The following is a 17,544-nucleotide window of genomic DNA, read 5'->3' on the forward strand; positions in this document are numbered from 1 at the left end:
ATCTCAACCCTCCCCCTATACCTCTAGCCAATGTAGATCTTCATTTCTGTGATGCCACAAAGGAAGAATAGCATGCATAGCAACAGATGAAAATGATTAATTAATGTCCAAAAAATCTCCATGCCCCAGTCCTTAATCCAAATATAAAATAAATGTCCCCTTATTCTGTTTTTAAATGACTGCAAAATTTTGTGGTTGTATATAGTTATTACTTCATCTTTGTCCAAAGACATTTGGTTTCCAGACAATAACTTTTATAGTATAAGTGAGTAAAATTCTATGAAATTTAAACACAAGGTTTACAACCACAAAAGGAAAGTTTGGATTAATTTTGGAGGTTATGGTCTTAATAGTTAAGAGGCCAAAAAGTGGCCAAAAAAGCCTTTTTTTAGATTCAAGACAATAACTTGTGGAACAGTGCATGGATCTCTCTGAAATTATACCACAAGTTTCCATACCACAAAAGTATGGTTATGATGGGCTTTGGGGAATTATGGCTCAAACCATTTAGAAATTAGGGGCATAAAATGGGGGAAACAAATGTTTCCTGGTTAATTGACAATTACCTAAGACAATTTAAAAGCAGAGTAAGGGAGGTAATCCAAACACAATGTTTTAATTATCTCTTGTACAATGCTTTTAAATATGTTGTATTGTCTTGAGATGATTAGCTGTCAATTTATTCGTAGAAGTTACTATTAATGTTGATTAAGGAATATGTATTTTTAGTCATGATGTGTCCTTTTCTATAATAATAATAGTTATCAAAGGTACCAGGATTATAATTTAGTACGCCAGACGCGCGTTTCGTCTACATAAGACTCATCAGTGACGCTCATATCAAAATAGTTATAAACCAAACAAATACAAAGTTGAAGAGCATTGAGGATCTAAAATTCCAAAAGGTTGTGCCAAATACAGCTACGGTAATCTATGCCTGGGATAAGAAAATCCTTAGTTTTTCGAAAAATTCAAAGTTTTGTAAACAGGAAATTTATAAAAATGACCACATAATTGATATTAACGTCAACACCGAAGTGCTGACTGCTGGGCTGGTGATACCCTCAGGGACGGAATGTCCACCAGCAGAGGCATCGACCAAGTGGTGTAAATAGTTATCAAAGGTACCAGGATTATAATTTAGTACGCCAGAGGCGCGTTTCGTCTACATAAGACTCATCAGTGACGCTCATATCGAAATAGTTATAAACCAAACAAATACAAAGTTGAAGAGCATTGAGGATCTAAAATTCCAAAAAGTTGTGCCAAATACCACTAAGGTTATCTATGCCTGGGATAAGAAAATCCTTAGTTTTTCAAAAAATTCAAATAATAATTAATTAGACTTATATTATTGTATTTAAATTGGTAATTATGGTTGCAAACTCCATTGGAAATTTGAATTAGGATTATAACCATATCTTGAGGGAAAGAATTTTATGGGGAGGAGTGTAATTTTTTCTCACTTCAAAAATCAGAAATTGATATTAAAATTTCTTTGAAAAGAAGAGATGGGGATTGGGGTGGGGGTGGGGTGTTAAATACACAACAACATAGTGTATTGCACAAAAGCAAGAAATTAAATATCAATTCTAGTCATATAACTAACTCTAAGTTATTTGACTACAGTTATTCTGTGTAAGAAACCTATTAACTTAATCCACTTCGTCCCAAGGGGGACATAGGTCGACTTCAGTTTCTCTCCATTTCTTCCTGTCCATGGCTGTTCGTTTTGTTTCTTTCCAGGTCATCCCAATTTTTCTCAGCTCGGTTGTTAGTCCCCTGTGCCAGGTGTTTTTTTTGGCCTCCCCTTTTTCGATGTCCATGGGGGTTCCAAACTGATGTTTGTGTTTTTTTCTAAGGGTATGCTTGATCTACTTTCACTATCTTGTTCTTATTGTCTGAGTTGTTGGCTGTTGTTTGGTTCTTCTCCATAACTCATTGCTGGCTATTTGTTTGGCCATCTGATTTTGAGGATGTTTCTCAAACACTATCAGGATACTTAACATAAACTTTCAATCTATACGAAATAAAAAAGAAGATCTCAATCAGTTAATTGATTCATCTAAACCTGATATAATTATAGGCACTGAAACATGGCTAGACAAAAATATATCATCATATGAATTCTTTCCATCAGAACTATTTAATGTCTATAGATCAGACAGACCACCAAATAAAAATAACCAAAGTCATGGAGGTGTACTTATAGCCATTAATAAAGAACTTATAAGCACAGAAGTAAGTGAACTTAAAACTGATTGTGAAATAGTTTGGTCTCAAATAAACATGACTGGTAGTAAAAACCTATTAATAGGTGCATATTACAGACCACCATCAGATAAAGGAACATCCTTACAACAACTAGAACTATCACTTAGTAGAATTAACCAATCATCAAATACTAATATCATGATTGGTGGTGATTTTAACTTAGGTCATATTGACTGGTCTATCCCGGTAAACCGGATGCTGAACATCACAATAAACTTTTAGAACTACTAGAAAATTTTAACCTTCAACAAATAGTTAATACACCAACTAGAAAAGAAAGAATACTAGACTTAATCCTAGTTAACAATCCAACAACTGTCAACAAAGTAAACACACTTCCACCACTAGGTCTAAGTGACCACGACATCGTCTATATAGAAACAGACACTTGGCTACGAAAAATTAGACAACATCCCAGAAAAATACTAAAATATGACAAAGCAAACTGGGAAAATATAGAAGCAGATCTAAAAAAAACTCTAGAAGAGCTTACTATTATGAACAATAACAACACTAGTACTATTAATGAAATGTGGGATTTATTTAAAAACAATATCACAAAATCAATAGATACAAACATCCCACATAAAATGTTAACATATAAACATCGACTTCCCTGGGTGCACAACAAACTCAGAAAAATGATAAATAAAAAGAATAAATTGTACTCTAAAATGAAAAAGGACAAAAAGCATATAGTAAAATATAAAAAACTAAAACAACAAGTACAACAAGAACAAAGACGTGCCTATTGTACATACATAGAAAAAATGATCCTTGACCTTCCAACAAATGACCCGGACCTTAGTTACAGCAACCAATCAAAACCAAAGAAACTCTTTTCTTATATTAAATCAATCAGAACTGACAATAGTGGAGTTGCACCCCTAAAAAAAGAGGGCCAATTAACAACTGATACAAAACAAAAAGCTAACATTTTAAATGAGCAGTTTCAATCCGTCTTTACCACCGAAACGGCAAATAATATGCCTGATAAAGGGCCAAGTCCCCACCCAGTCATTCCATCACTCACAATTACCACACCTGGCATACAAAAACTCCTGCATAACATCAATCCGCACAAAGCCACCGGCCCAGATAACATCAGCGGCAGAGTACTTAAACAGCTTCAAAACATAACGGCACCAATCCTCACCATCATTTTCCAGAAATCACTTACAACTGGCTGTATACCATCTGACTGGAAACATGCAAATGTCGCACCAGCATACAAAAAAGGGGAAAAATATAACGCAGTCAACTACAGACCAATCTCTCTCACTTGTATCAGTTGCAAACTTATGGAACATGTCATTACTAAACACCTAATTAACCACCTAGAAAAAAATAACTTATTATACGACCTTCAGCATGGCTTCAGACACTCTAGATCATGTGAAACTCAACTTCTATCCTTCATACAAGAACTAGCTTCAAATTCAGACAATAACATCCAAACAGACCTTGTAATTATGGACTTTGCCAAAGCCTTTGACAAAGTCCCACATCAAAGACTCTTATACAAACTACATTTCTACGGTATACAAAATGAAACACTTAACTGGATCTCTGCCTTCTTATCAAACCGCACACAAACAGTTGTCCTGGATGGAGAGTCATCAGACATTGCTCCAGTTACTTCTGGTGTCCCACAGGGAACAGTTCTGGGTCCAGTTCTATTCCTGGTATATATTAACGACCTACCAGAATATTTGAAATCCAGTAAACTCAGACTGTTCGCAGACGACAGCATCATATACAAAAGCATCAAATCTAAAAAAGATTGTGATAGCCTTCAGGAAGATCTTGATGCTGCTGCAAAGTGGGAAGAAGACTGGCTGATGGCTTTCCATCCAGACAAATGTACAGTTCTCACTGCCTCAAACAAGAAAAATACCATCAAACACGACTACATCCTTCACGGCCACACTTTAGAATCTGTCTCCTCCGCAAAATATCTTGGAGTAACACTACAATCAGATTTAAAATGGACACAGCATACAAACAACATCATTGGTAATGCTAATAAAAGCCTAGGCTTTCTAAAAAGAAATCTGAAAACATCCATTACAAACATTAAGTCTCAGGCATATCTAGCACTCGTACGTCCTAAACTAGAATATGCTTGTTCGGTTTGGAACCCTCATACTGCTGAACAATGCAATAAACTTGAGATGGTTCAACGTCGTGCTGCTAGATATGCCTGTAATCGTTATCACAACACCAGTAGCGTTACAGACATGCTCCATACTTTAAATTGGCCTACAACAAAGAAGACTTAAAACAAGACTTATAATGTTTTATAAAATTGTACACCATATTGTCGCTGTACCATCAACATTACTCATACCAACAGACAATAGAACCCGACAACTTCATACACAAACTTACAGACATTTACTTACAGTTAAAGATTGTTACAAATATTCATTTTTTCCGTATACTATTACACAATGGAATGTACTACCTCCAAAGGTAGTACTTTCTCCCACTTTAAATATTTTTAGAGAACAGTTAACACCTACTGTTCTCTACAATATAGAACAGTAAACCTAGTAGTTATGTAAATAGTTTTAACCACATGTCATGTTAGTATTTGTTTATTTTTTGGCACTTTATTTTGTAAATATTTATTTATTATTATCCTACGCATGCGCAGCAGTTAGTAATCATCAACTAATGATGGATAACTGGATACCATAAGAAGAAGAGAAGACTTATTAACAAACAATTGTATTGATTTGATGGATGCAGCTGTTTCTCTTCATGTTTCTGATCCGTATAAGAGAGATTCAACATTGATGGCAAATATCCTTAACCTAGTGCTAGCTCTTAAAGCATTTACTCCTCAAAACAGGTGTGAGCATGGAAAATACATGTTGTACTTTCTTTTTTCTTGCCAATATGTCTTCGTCTGTGCCTTCTGATGTACAGACAATAATTCCAAGGTAAGTGAATTGTTGTACATCTTATACAGTAGAGTCGTCGAATTTAATACAATCTTGCTGGTTTGTATTAAGCCTCATTGATTTAGTTTTCTGTGCATTGATGTATAGGCCTGTTTGTTTTGTTACGGTTTCAAGACTTTTGGTCTGGTGTTGTGCATCTTGAAAGCGACGGGGAAAGTGTACAAATGTCGTCAGCAAATAGAAACCTATTATGTGTCAAATATTTTTAAATAACAATCCAAATTCATACCTGTTTTAAGCGTGAATATTGTGTCCATTTATGCCCCAAATGTTCAGGCTTGAACCTCTGAAGTTGAATCCAGCTTCGAAGCAATCTTTAAATCAGTGTTTATACCACTACTAAGGCACTTAAACATATACACAACACATATTACCACAACAGATAGATCAAGTTCCAATTTGACGGTGTTGCTTTTACTGTTCATGAGTTATGCATGAGTTGTAAACATAAATATTTCTAAAATTTTCATTTCCATTTTCTTATTTTAGTTTGTCTCAACAGAATTTTATAAAACTCAAAATGAATGCTAATTACCAGATAACACATTTCAAGTTCGATATTTGGTGGCATCACTTTTATGGTTCATGAGCTATGTCCTTTTATAAACATTTAAAATGATGAGTTTTTCGTTTCCTTTCTCCAACTTAATTTGCTTTGACCGAATGTTTTTAAACTTATACACACAATGCTCTTAATTAAAAAAAAGTTTTTTAACTACATGAAATTCATCTTTCATCTGTATGTGGAAGTTGACTAGGCTTGTGCATATATACAAGCATGGGTATATGTGGTCCACAGACACAATCTCCAATTATTTAAATTGTTCATTTTTTGATATAACATACCGTTTTTGTATGAACTTATGATAATTAGATCTATTTTAGAGATTTTGTCAAACAAACATTGAAGATTTTTTTATTTCTCTGTGTTTGTAGGTGAGACAAGGGATCCTCTAATATAAGATAAGATAACACCATTTTATTTTGATTGGGGGCATTAGTCAAATACATAACACAAGCTCTAGGGAGCGTTTGATCAAATATAAAACATATAAATAACATTAAAACAGCCTAAGATGTAAACAACTTATGATACAATGTTGAATCTCACACATAGCATACAATGAAAATTGAGCAGCAAATTTAAAATGAGGTATAAAAGCATGTTTTACAGATTTAAAAGTGTGTTTTTTTTTAATTTAGATTAAAATGTAGTAAATATTTAGATAACTATATTACTGTTTATAAAAATCAAATAGAACAAGTTTGGAACTATGGTATTTATAAGCTTTGAGATCTTTAAATTTCAAAGAAAAAAATCAACATGCATTGATTCACCAATTTTTAGAAATATGAGTCCGAAACTAAAATTTCAATATATATGAAATTTTATGAAGAAATGATTTCAACAAAGAAAATTGTAGTTTAAATATTGCAATTCATCCTAGATTCTTAGATTGCAAGTAAATTAAGGCATATTAAAAAAAATATGTATTACAGTCAGACGCTAAATCCGGAAATATTCAGGGTTGCGGGTATCGGTTTTTGATTACCTGTACACCCGACACATCCGTTTATAAACAAGAGGTTTCGTTTATTTCACATTTTCAGAGATAAAACTAATTAAAGAATGCCAAGAAGTCGATCTCGATCGCCAAGAAGAGGTAATATTAACGTTGCCTTCTTTCATCGAGAAAATTTCTACTGTGATAGTCGAGTTCGATAAATTTATACCCTGTTATTTCTAGGATTTCTAACTCAAAAAAAAATGTAACTGGAGAGCATGCTTTTCAATACGTTATAACTTCGTCTCCTCTGTGACTTGAAGCCGAGGTAGTGCTCTAACTAACTGAGCATTTGTCATTTGATAAGGGAAACAATCCTGTCACAAATGATAATTTATCTGGGCATGCCACTTTTATGAAACCTTGAATCTGTGATTTTTTATCTTCGTCACATCCTCAGACATTTATTCATACAGCTTGCTGTTTGGTGTGAACAAAGGCTCTGTGTTGAAGACCGTACCTTGACCGACCTGTGGCAGATTAGTCAACCAGTTATCTGCCCATGGCCGCTTACTGGAAGAAGAAGAAAGAGAAGACCAATGATGTTTTTTATGCCCCATTAATGGGCATTATGTTTTTTCTGTCTGTGTAGTCACTGTAGTGTAATACTTTTCAATCCTCCATCCGTCTATTGGTCTGTCCATCACTTCCCCTTCAGGTTTAAGTTTATGGTCAAGGTAGTTTTTGATGAAGCTGAAGTCCAATCAACTTGAAACTTAGCATTTGCTTAGTACTCATGTTTCCTATGATATGATCTTCCTCATTTAAATACCAAATTAGAGTTTTGGCCCCCAATTTCAAGGTCCACTGAACATACAAAATGAGAGTGTGAGTGGGACATCTGTGTACTGTAATTGGAATAGATTTTCCCTGGTTCACGGAATATTGGATATAAATAAAGAAATGCTTTCAAGCTATAACATGAGAATAATTTATTCTACAATGTTCTATGTGAATAAAAATACATATATACTATAGCAATCAAATTTACAAGTATAATTAAATCTAAAGAAGTACAGTTTCTCACCTAAAGAAGTGAATTAATATCAACTAGAACACATTTAATCGATTCCGTCTTGTTTTTCTCTAGTTTTCGTCCATTCACAACATTTCAATCAAGCACAGGCCACACCACTTTGGCTTGCGAAATTGGAACCTTTAAATATACAAGTAGACTAGCCACCACTGTATATTTATTTATATTTAAACTTATGTTCAACCATATATATGTCTTATAAATAATCATCTCGTTTATATTTATGTGGTTTATGTAGTTTGTCCAATATCCCAGAACTTGGGTAGACAACAGGAAAACTAAGCCAGTGGAAATCCACTCCCGTTACAGTACTATGGACACATTCTTGTTTTAACATATATATATATATTCTTACATGAACAACATATGAAAACAAGTTCTTAGGGTTCCTGCTGGTGGTTGCCATTTATTGCATCTTAAAATTCATTATTTGTGAAAGAAATATAACAATATTTGTCTCATCCATGTGCATCCTGGTTACTTTTTTTGGGGGGGGGGGGGTTTCTCGGATTTACTTAATCAGACAGGACAATACTCAGAATTCACCTTGAACTTGTTACGATTTTGAACCATATTTTTTTTTCATTCATTTTTTTATATAAATAAGGCTGTTAGTATTCTTATTTGATTTTTTTTATATTCTCATATCAGGGCCTTTTATAGCTGACTATGCGGTATGGGCTTTGCTCATTAGCGAAGGCTGTCTGGTGACCTATAGTTGTTAATGTATGTGTCATTTTTGGTCTCTTGTGGACAGTTGTCTCATTGGCAATCATACCACATCTTCCTTTTTTATATGAATACACTTTAAAGTTGTACATGTAGACAACAATGGACTAATTAATAAAAGTGTTGATTGGAATATTTTACGAAATTAAGTGACTGATTGTATTATTTTACAAAAAGATTTGGGTAAATGGTGTCACATGTCACTGAAAGGATTTATTTACAACTTTGCAACACATATTGTCCTGTCAAGGGCTTTTGTAGATTGCTAGTCTAGATTGTACATGTATCACAACCTAATCTTACACAGCTTTTTATTTCCACATCTCTGGCGGACATATAGTTGTCTGCATCAGTCTGACTCTCCTAAGCATCTAACCACATTCTTTTTGTATACATGTATATGGATACTTGAACTGATTAAAAAAGATATTTGCAATATTTTCATATTCAATTTTAGACTTTAATATAATAAGGGATTCTTCATAAGAATTAACATAAGGTTATATACAATTGTATACAACTACAATACTTAAGCATTGAGACATCAAATAAATACTAAAGCATGAATCCTTTAACAAAAAAAAATTAAGTACATTTCTGATAGTATTTGCTTCTTGTATAAAGTCTTTGATTGAAGAAGCTATACATAGGTTTTCTGAAAGAAATTTGCTTTAATTATATGTGTTTTAATGCATTAATTAGTTCAGTATGCATTGAATGCATATGTTACAAGGGAAATCACCCAATGAAATTTAAAGAGTCATGAGAGTATTGTATTTAATACTGAAGTTATTTCCCTTTCTCTACTTATTTTATTTATTATAATTTCAGAAAGAAAAAGATCAAGATCTAGAGACAGAGACCGAGAAAGACATCGTAAGAATTTTAAGTTAATTAAAGTTATATGGAAATACTGACCTAATATTTAGTTATGTATAATTTTAAAACAACATATATTGCACATTGGATACCCCATATCTGTTCTGTTCTGTTCTTTTCTATTTCAGTTGTGTTAAAAGTTTAAAAATAGTATTTAAAGCAACAATTATATCTTTTACAGTTAGTACACTATCTATTAGATATATGGAAAATAATTGCTCAAAGTACACATTGTAACTTTTTTGTGCCAGTCATGCTTCAGTAATTCCCTAAATAGCTAGTCTACCTATTTTTTCCTTTAAAAGGGGGAGGGGCCTGGCCTAAATCTACCTCTGTTTAATACATTATTCTGTACTTTGTGCAAACAGATATGCTATAGCTATATATGTTAAGTCATTTGGTCTCTCGTGAAGAGGTTTCTTATTAGCAAGCATACCACATCTTCTTTTTAGTATGTCATCAAACAACTTCAAACTTCTTCAGTTCCCAGATTATCAATTTTATTTTATATATGACACCTTTGAATAATTCCAGGGATTAACATTTTTCGGCACATTATAATTATTTTATGGCACCTTTCCAAATTAAAAAAAGAATTATTTAAGTATAGAATATATTGCATGGGAAGTGTAACTGCACCTTATGGTGCCTTTTAATTTTATTGTTAAATATGCATTGAAAAATGTTGTCCTTTCGCTTTCATTAAAAAGCAGATGTGAAAAGCACAGGATAGCCATAATTCATAATTATAAACTGATTGATTTAAATGTTTATACTTATAATGAAAAGACCACAATTAACTTTTGATATGCCTATCACCATGACTATAATTCACATATACATTTAATTTGAATGGAGTATTAAGATGCACATCTCTTTAAGTGGGCCTACTTCGGAACACCTGCATCTCCCCAGAAATTACTAATTACACCATTCTATAAGATATATTTTTGTACTAAGCTGTTATTAATATATTTGATATGATTTATGGGTTTGTTGTAAATTTTATCATATGCACCATGTAGGTCTTATCTTCTTTTGTAGGTTGTTAAGTTTTATTCATTGTTCGTTTCTCAATTGCACATTTGGCTTTATTTTCAACCCAGCAAGTCAGATATGTCAAACAATTTTATTTAAGTATTTGATGCTTTTTTGTTATTTTATAGGGGTGTTCAAGTGAACACATTTCTAGTGAAGCATAGACGAGCCTTATACAAAAAAATGTGTGCACATTCAATACGTTTTCACCCTGTAAAATTACAAAAAAGGAGCAATAATTTATAATTACTTTTTTATGTTGGCTATGAAATTATGTGATAAAGCAAGTCTTTTAGTTTTTTTCAGTGCGTTATTTTAACTTTGTCACATAGAGTGTGTGCAGTATGATATACATTGTACTACAATTTATAAGGAAATGATATATATACATGACATACATGTATAAATTTTATAGTTGCTAATACAACTAAAATTATAGAATTGTATGAAACTTCTATATGATGTTAATACTTCTGTATAATATAGGTCACAGAAGCAGGTCAAGATCTCCAAGAAGACGTTCACCAAGAAGAGAGCGAGAGAGACACAGATCAAGATCTGCATCACCTAAAAGGTTGATAAAAGATTAGCTACAAACAGTATCAACAGATTCTATGTTTTTTTTATCAATTCAAAATTTATAAAACAGAGCATTATGTTTTGAACAACTTTGTAGGTTAGAGTTGCTCTTTAAAACATCACTGTGTGTTCATAAAAAATATAGTTTACTTTGATAAATAATACATTGAACATATAGTTTTCTTATTTACAGTTTATCAGTACCTACATCTAAGTCATTAGGCATACTTTGTTTGTGAGAAAAAAACACATAAATAAATAGTTGCATAGAGATTTCTCAGAATGTTGTAAATCTGGCACTCCGTGGAAAAGATAGAGTTATCCATGGACTTAAATGTATGAGTAAAAGTAACAAAAGTATTTAATTACTCCAATTTTATATCTTTTCTGCATTACTTTTAATCTATTTTCTAAAAATTAAATCAAATTATTTCTAGGCAATAATGTAAAAAATACAAAACAAGAAAATAATCTTTTTTCCCCTTTAATGTTGGATTATATATTTTGACATGAAATTGAATTGAGCTAACCATGCATATCTGTAAATATTTTATTGTTTGTATTTTTAAGTGTTCACAAAAGAGAAAAAGAGAGACATGACCCATCTCCACCTAGTACTACTACTACTAGTAGTACTCATGGAAGCAGTAGTAGCAGTAGTAGACCACCAAAACAGCCTCAAGCTCCAAAAATAACAGGTAATACTTTATTATATGTACATAAATATTTATAGAACATGTTAGGTTACATCATTAAGAATGCTGTCAGATCCACAAAATTTTCTTTTTCTTGCGTTTTCTTGTGTTATGTAAAAATCTTTATATAAAAAATAAGGATATATGGTGTGTTTGCCAATTAGACAACTACTGGGGATTCATTTATTTTCGTGGGTACCAATTTTCTTGGTTTGGGTAAAACTTGAATATTTGTGGATATTTAATTTCGTGGTTTTGACAAGATCTGCATACATTCCTTTAGAAAATTAGTAATTCGTTGAACATTTAAATTCGTGGTTCCCCTGTTCCCACGAAATCCATGAAAATGAGTATTCAACGAATTTTAAATGAATCCACAGTATGCAACAGTGTCCAAATGGCATGGACAATAGCAATTATAGATCACTGTATGGACTTCATCAATGAGCAAAATCACATACTGTATAGTCAACTATGACATGAAAGCTTCAAAGAAATAAAAACATCAGCCAGATTTATGACACAATAGTAAATGAAATTAAATATTCTTAAAGGCTTATATTCACATATTAAAAAAAATGCTTTGTACATTCAGAAAAAGTTGCATCATTATTTATGGTTCAACATGAAAATAATTAGAGTTTATTTAGATTTTCCAGCTTAATAGGAATAAGTGAAGATGTTTTACTATGGTATACTGTGTATTCATTTATTTTCGTGAGTACCAATTTTTCTTGGATAGAGGAAAACTTGCATATTTGTGGATATTTAAATTTGTGGTTTTGACAAAGTTCACATGCATTCCTTTTGAAAGTTTACATTTTGTTGAACATTTAAATTGTTTGTTTCCCTGTTCCCACCAAATCCATGAGTATTAATGAATCCACAGTAAATCAATGAGACCAGAATCATACAACACAATAAAAACATTGTCTCCTAAATATTGAGGTTCAGGCAAGGCCTTCAGCTGTAACTATATGTCTCTAAATTGCCTTAAGTCTAGAAGAAATGTGAATAAGATTAATAAAGGCTACCATAGATCTACCATACTGTTAATTGGGAAATTATTGCAATGTTTTTATAATTGGGAAAAATGCAACAGGGTTATAATCCTAATAATTTAAACTCATTTTGAAATTAACATGATTTTTCTCAATGAACAAAAATAAAATTAACTTTTAGTCTAAAATGACCAAATCGCAATAATAAATGCACGCAATAATTTCTGAATTTACAGTATCTATAAGCATCCATTGTATTGTATTTCTGCACCCACTTTCTACGGAAAGAGTTAAAGTCATGAAATCTGCCTCTATAATCATGATGACAAAACATATCATATATTTATATGGTTACAGAACAGGAATTAGAAGGAATGTCTGAAGAAGAGGTACAGATGGCCAAGTTAATGGGATTCGCATCATTTAATACAACTAAGGTACACTACATAAACTTATATGATTTTATTGCATTTTATAAATTAGTGCATCAATATCGTTAAAATAAGTTGCCATTATTATATGCCTCATATTTTTAAGTCCTTTTGGCTGAGTTTACTTGAAACTCTCGATTGAACTTTGCTTACTCGGGTTTCAACAAAACGATTTTACTTGAACCACTGGAGTAAACCCCTTTTACCCTGGTTCCAACCCTCACCGAGTCAGGGTTAAACTCGAGAAACTCTTGAATGACTTCAAACCAATGAGAATATTTTATTTTTCTGCTTGGTCAGAGCCTTACCCTAGAGTTGCTTAGAGTTGTTCCGAATATATCAACTCTAATGCGTTCACGTGATAATCTATTAACTCTGAAATCAATTGAAGAGTTTCAAGTGAACTCAGCCTTTTGGTTACATAGATCTTCCTGTGTTTTGGTATTATAAATCCTGGCTGCCAAATGTTTGACTTTATGAGGTTGAGTCGACATGTTTTGTATTGAATTTATGAAATTCATGCTATTATCTGACACCATGTACTAAACAATACAAAAATTATAATACAAAATAACAAAACATAAAAAATATTAGGTCTACAACTCTACATACTTACATAAAATGTAAACAAGACAGTTCATGAAATGAAGGACATCAAATAGAAAAATAAGAAAGAGCATCAATAATTTATATCTGTCTAAAATGATGACCATTTCTACAAATGAAAGACACATATGTCAAACCAAATACAAATTATCCTCATCTCAGAAAAAGTGATGTATGGACTAGAGTGCTTTGTTATAACATTTCTCTTTCAACATTACCATTTGTGGTTATTGCAGTAAAACATTTTAAGAAAATACTGACCCCTTGCCAGAAGATGGTAACTTTTGGTAAATTTTCTTTGACAGGAAAAATATACAAACTAGGACATCAAATATTTCTGTTGTCTTCTATCTTGGCAAAAACTGAGAATAATATTTTTTTAAAGTATTTTCTGTAGAAACTTAATAATCTTGTACAAGTGCAAGACATTGATGAAAAATATATTCTATAAGCATAAATGCATTATTGTAGAGTGGTTGTATATGGAATATAAGAAGATGTATAGGTGAATACAAGGAATGTTTTTGCTATTTGGCTATACATCTGTATTGGTCATGTCTAAAGTGTGTATTAAATATTTTTTAAACTTCTCTTTTTATTCATATTTATTTTTCAGAATAAAAAAGTTGATGGTAACGATTCTTATGCTGCCTATTTACCAAAGAAAAGACGATATAGGTATGCTATCTCAATGTTAATCATTGTTATATTTATAATAAGGTTTTGAAATATAACTAGTATAGAGTGATTGGTAGAAATAAATAAAGAATAGTGAAAATTTAAATAAAATTAAAGAATAAAGTAATGGATAATCCCAATCCAGACCCACATGACTGTTGAGAATATTCTAATAAAACTGCTTTATATTTACCAGTTACCACAATGAGATGTCTAACCTGTTGCTATGCTTGAATGTATGAAATCTATCACAAAGTTCTCAAAAATGTCTGGCTAATTGTTACTTTGAAAGTTGACTTTTTAAGACTCATGGGTAGTTAAGATCCTAAACATCCTTACTTATGTCGTATACTAAAAGGTAAAAGTCTTTTGAGTAAGCATAGTAATAATATGAATCTTGCTCAGACTTTATAATAAGCAGACTTCGTTAAATTTGACATGTAGCCTTATGGCCTACATAGTTCTACATATCTACTGTATCAAAACTGGCTAGACGGTCAACACTGAGCTGGCACATAGTTAGTACTTTCAACTATAACCCTATTTGGTTAGGATTGCTAGTTTATTCTGATGAACATCTCTGACAGCTCTTGGCACTCCTTTTATCCCCACCAATAAAACCTGGGCGCCAAGATGTAGCCTTAGGCCTTAATGCGACTTCTGGTGGAGAGAATTAAGGTAAGGCCGAGATGTAGCCAAAAGTGCTGAAATTGTTAAAACACTAAAAATCAATCAATCAATTTTCCACCTGATCCAAATAAATGTCACATAGACAGCCTTGAGAACATTAATAATTTTTCATTTTGAACTTGCATTAGCCATATTATCATTGCAAACATGCTATGGTATTCTTGTAGTTGTTGCATAAAATTATTCTACCAATGGATCAATTTCATTGAAATATATCATCAGTAAAATATTTTATCTGACTGCAAAGGCAGAATGGTATGCCACACTTAGAATCAAGTCACAATAAATATAAGGTGGATATGAATGTTGCAGTGATATTTAAAAGAAATTTAATGTAAAATTTTCAATATTTTTTAAATTAGTCTTATAGAAATGTCTATCTATTTCTATTACAGACAGTATATGAACAGAAGAGGGGGATTCAACCGTCCTTTAGATTTTATTGCATGAGGAGTCCTTTAATTGTACCAGAAGGAATGCAAAGTCTGGTTCTTTGCTGAAAAAAGGTGCCAAGATCATGTATTAGAGAGATTTTATTGTCACTTTTGTTGTAATACCATTGAGACTTTTTTAAATATTGGAAATAATTTCAGTTTTGTTCAGTTGGAATTATGAACCCATTTATTTTTAAATGAATTTGTTAAAATCATACAAAAATTTGCCAGTCATTTTATTTAAATCTTTTTTATTGAAAAAAGGTGTTGAATACTAATTGTTTGTTTATATACATAAAGAATTTTGGTTACCGTTTTTTTTTTTTTATATAAATGTAAAGTTTGTACATACTTTACTAGAAAATACATTTCATTGTAAGTGCAGAAATACAATGGGCTTTATCATAATTTTATTTGTTAAAAGTTATGTGTGTATATGTTATGAACAAGTTGTAGTTTTTTGTACACATTATAATTGAATTGAATATTTGTAAAAGTTGTTATAATTTTGTGAACCTTTTTAACATGATTGGATAACACAACCAGGTTATCTTATTTTACTTAGTAAATATTTACAAGACTTCATGCTACAGCCTTATACATATATAGCTGACACCAAAGTTAATTATATTGGATAATGCTAGATTGACTTTATCAATTTTTGACGTATATAAAGTTTGGTTTCAAAATAATAATTACTTGTTCAAAAAAAAATTCTCATTTAAATCCATACAAAATTATGACTTGAATACAACATATATATATATATTACAATTTTAACCTCCACAAACTCGGCTGTGTATGAATGAAAAATGAGTGAGAGATAGGAATGTTGTCAGAGACTGAATTTGAATACATCTTTTCATTGTTATCATTATTTCATTTATAATGTGGATAGTTCAATTAAATTAGAACATTTGAAATAACTGAAAGTAATAACAAATTTTATGGTCACAGTTCAAAATTGCCTTTTTATTTATTTTGTTAGATGCCATGAATGTTATAATTTGTTCATATTGTGATTTTCTTGGAAGAATTTTAAGAGTCTAGAAACAATTTTATACCAACATGTACAAAACATGATAGTTGGAATAACTTGGGTGTTTATTTTTCCCCTAATTCAGGAAACTGCAATTTCAAAATCTTACAATAGAGATTTATTCACAGCAAAGATCACATGTTTATTTTGATATAGATTTTGACCATTGTCCAATGTTAGTTTTCCCTGTTGTGAATGCCTTTGGAATTGTCTGGGTACACCAAAGTTAAGAATGACAAACGTGTGATGGATATTATGAATAAGACCTTGTATTTGTATTGTGAGAATAAATACAGTATTGTAAAGGTTTTAGCTATTCTTATTCTTCAGCCTGTATTTGTGAACACTTGTTATAATCTTACTTTTCCATATGTGGTATGATTTCCAGGTCACTGTAAAACCTTTAACAATGAGAAAAACACCTACTGTATACTGTAAACCAACTTATTTTTGGTGATATTTTATTTTGCATTGAGCTCTTTCTAGTCCACTTTGCAGCGATATAATTTTGCGATTATATAATTTAATCGACGAGTTTAATAAGAAAAGATCCAAATTTTACATATTCTTGACTATTCAAATTCTTGTTTTTTTCCTTCTCGGGACAATAAAAGAGGGACGAAAGATACCAAAGGGACAGTCAAACTCATAAATCCAAAACAAACTGACAACGCCATGGCTAAAAATGAAAAAGACAAACAGACAAACAATATTACATATGCCACAACATAGAAAACTAAAGAATAAACAACTCGAACCCCACCAAAAACTAGGGGTGATCTCAGGTGCTCTGGAAGGGTAAGTAGATCCTGCTCTACATGTGGCACCCGTCATGTTGCTTATGTGATAATAAATCCGGTAAATAGTCTAATTCGGTAGGTCACATTCATGAAAGGGAAGG

At 31.7% G+C, this 17,544-nt stretch overlaps 1 protein-coding gene across 1 annotated transcript; it reads left to right on the forward strand.

Moving 5' to 3' along the window:
- The first annotated feature begins 6,786 nt into the window (after positions 1 to 6,786).
- LOC134716170 (U4/U6.U5 small nuclear ribonucleoprotein 27 kDa protein-like) lies at positions 6,787 to 16,948 on the forward strand. The gene is made up of 7 exons (XM_063578971.1): positions 6,787 to 6,907; positions 9,405 to 9,449; positions 10,977 to 11,064; positions 11,640 to 11,767; positions 13,123 to 13,202; positions 14,419 to 14,480; positions 15,566 to 16,948. The coding sequence occupies exons 1-7, from the start codon at positions 6,874 to 6,876 to the stop codon at positions 15,618 to 15,620; spliced, it is 492 nt and encodes a 163-aa protein (XP_063435041.1). The 5' UTR covers positions 6,787 to 6,873; the 3' UTR covers positions 15,621 to 16,948.
- Positions 16,949 to 17,544: the final 596 nt, after the last annotated feature.

The sequence above is a fragment of the Mytilus trossulus genome, chromosome 4 (assembly GCF_036588685.1).
Source record: "Mytilus trossulus isolate FHL-02 chromosome 4, PNRI_Mtr1.1.1.hap1, whole genome shotgun sequence".
Classification (NCBI taxonomy): domain Eukaryota; kingdom Metazoa; phylum Mollusca; class Bivalvia; order Mytilida; family Mytilidae; genus Mytilus; species Mytilus trossulus.